The sequence below is a fragment of the Pygoscelis adeliae genome, unplaced genomic scaffold (genome assembly GCF_000699105.1).
Source record: "Pygoscelis adeliae isolate BGI_AS28 unplaced genomic scaffold, ASM69910v1 Scaffold38, whole genome shotgun sequence".
Classification (NCBI taxonomy): Eukaryota; Metazoa; Chordata; class Aves; order Sphenisciformes; family Spheniscidae; genus Pygoscelis; species Pygoscelis adeliae.
Genome location: NW_008825614.1, coordinates 10,979,759 through 10,980,718, shown reverse-complemented (window position 1 = coordinate 10,980,718; position 960 = coordinate 10,979,759). Strand labels below are relative to the sequence as shown.

The window sequence follows — 960 nt, the reverse complement described above, 5'->3', positions numbered from 1 at the left end:
CTCAGCCCTCCTCCCAGGCCCCTTCCAGCCACGGCACCTCACCCTCAGACTTCTCACGAGGCTCAGGAGTTAGCACAAGGATGATCAAGCGATGGAGCCTCCAAACTCCTCTACAGCCCTAAAGTATAGCAGCAAGGTGAATCGATATTACATTACTCTTCTCACACCACTCAGCAAAGGCTTGAGCAGAGAGAAACACCTGACAAGTTTGAGGGTTTTGTCTCACCCATCAAGCTCACACCAGGTCTTCAAGCACAGAAACAGTCAAGGTCCTTCTTATAAGTGAGATACTCTGCAGCCCCACGAGGGGCCATTCTCCTACCTGCTCTCCACCCTACAGAAGCCCTCTCCTCTCAGACAGCTGAGCACAATCGTCTGAAGGGGAAGCAGCTGCATCCCCACAGCTGCATCTCACCTGTCGGTCCAGCTGTCCCCTTTTGGTGATGGAGAGAGGAGCATCGAAGAGCTTCTCTTCTGTCTCTGTTTCCAGAGCCACATGGGTCTTGGTCACTGCTCCAGCCAGAGGATCCAGGAAAACATACTTCTTGTACCTAAGGGTAGAGGACAAGTATTTTGGTGATATTGCCTCGAGAGCCAAGGCCAGAAGAAACAGTGTACCCAAGAAGGCCTTGGAGGTGGAGACCTCCTGACTCACTCACGCAGGTGGAACACGTTGGGCCTTCCAGTTTCCTCCTTCTAGCCCCATTTTCTTGCCTCACCCCTCCATAACCAGGAGGCGATCGGCTCCCCACCCTGCCAGCGCAGCCTCCACGTTCATCCTAAAGCAAAGCCCAACTGCACTGCCATCATCACCCAAGCTCTCCCCCTCCCACTGCCTGGCCTGAGACTGTCCTACAGCAGGACACCAGTCTCTCCTGGTGACTCGTCGCTCAAGGGGCAGGAGGAAAGATAAAGAGGGGAAATAATCTGTGGCTCAGGGAAAGAAAGAGGAGGTTCAGC

General features: G+C 54.1%; 1 protein-coding gene across 1 annotated transcript in view; it reads right to left on the bottom strand.

Moving 5' to 3' along the window:
* The window catches only part of WASH1 (WAS protein family homolog 1), a 48,365-nt gene that overhangs the window by 4,112 nt on the left and 43,293 nt on the right, over positions 1–960 (bottom strand). The window contains exon 7 of the mRNA XM_009332901.1: positions 416–551. Within this exon, the coding sequence (XP_009331176.1) occupies positions 416–551 (136 nt within the window). The remainder of the gene's footprint in view (positions 1–415; positions 552–960) is intronic.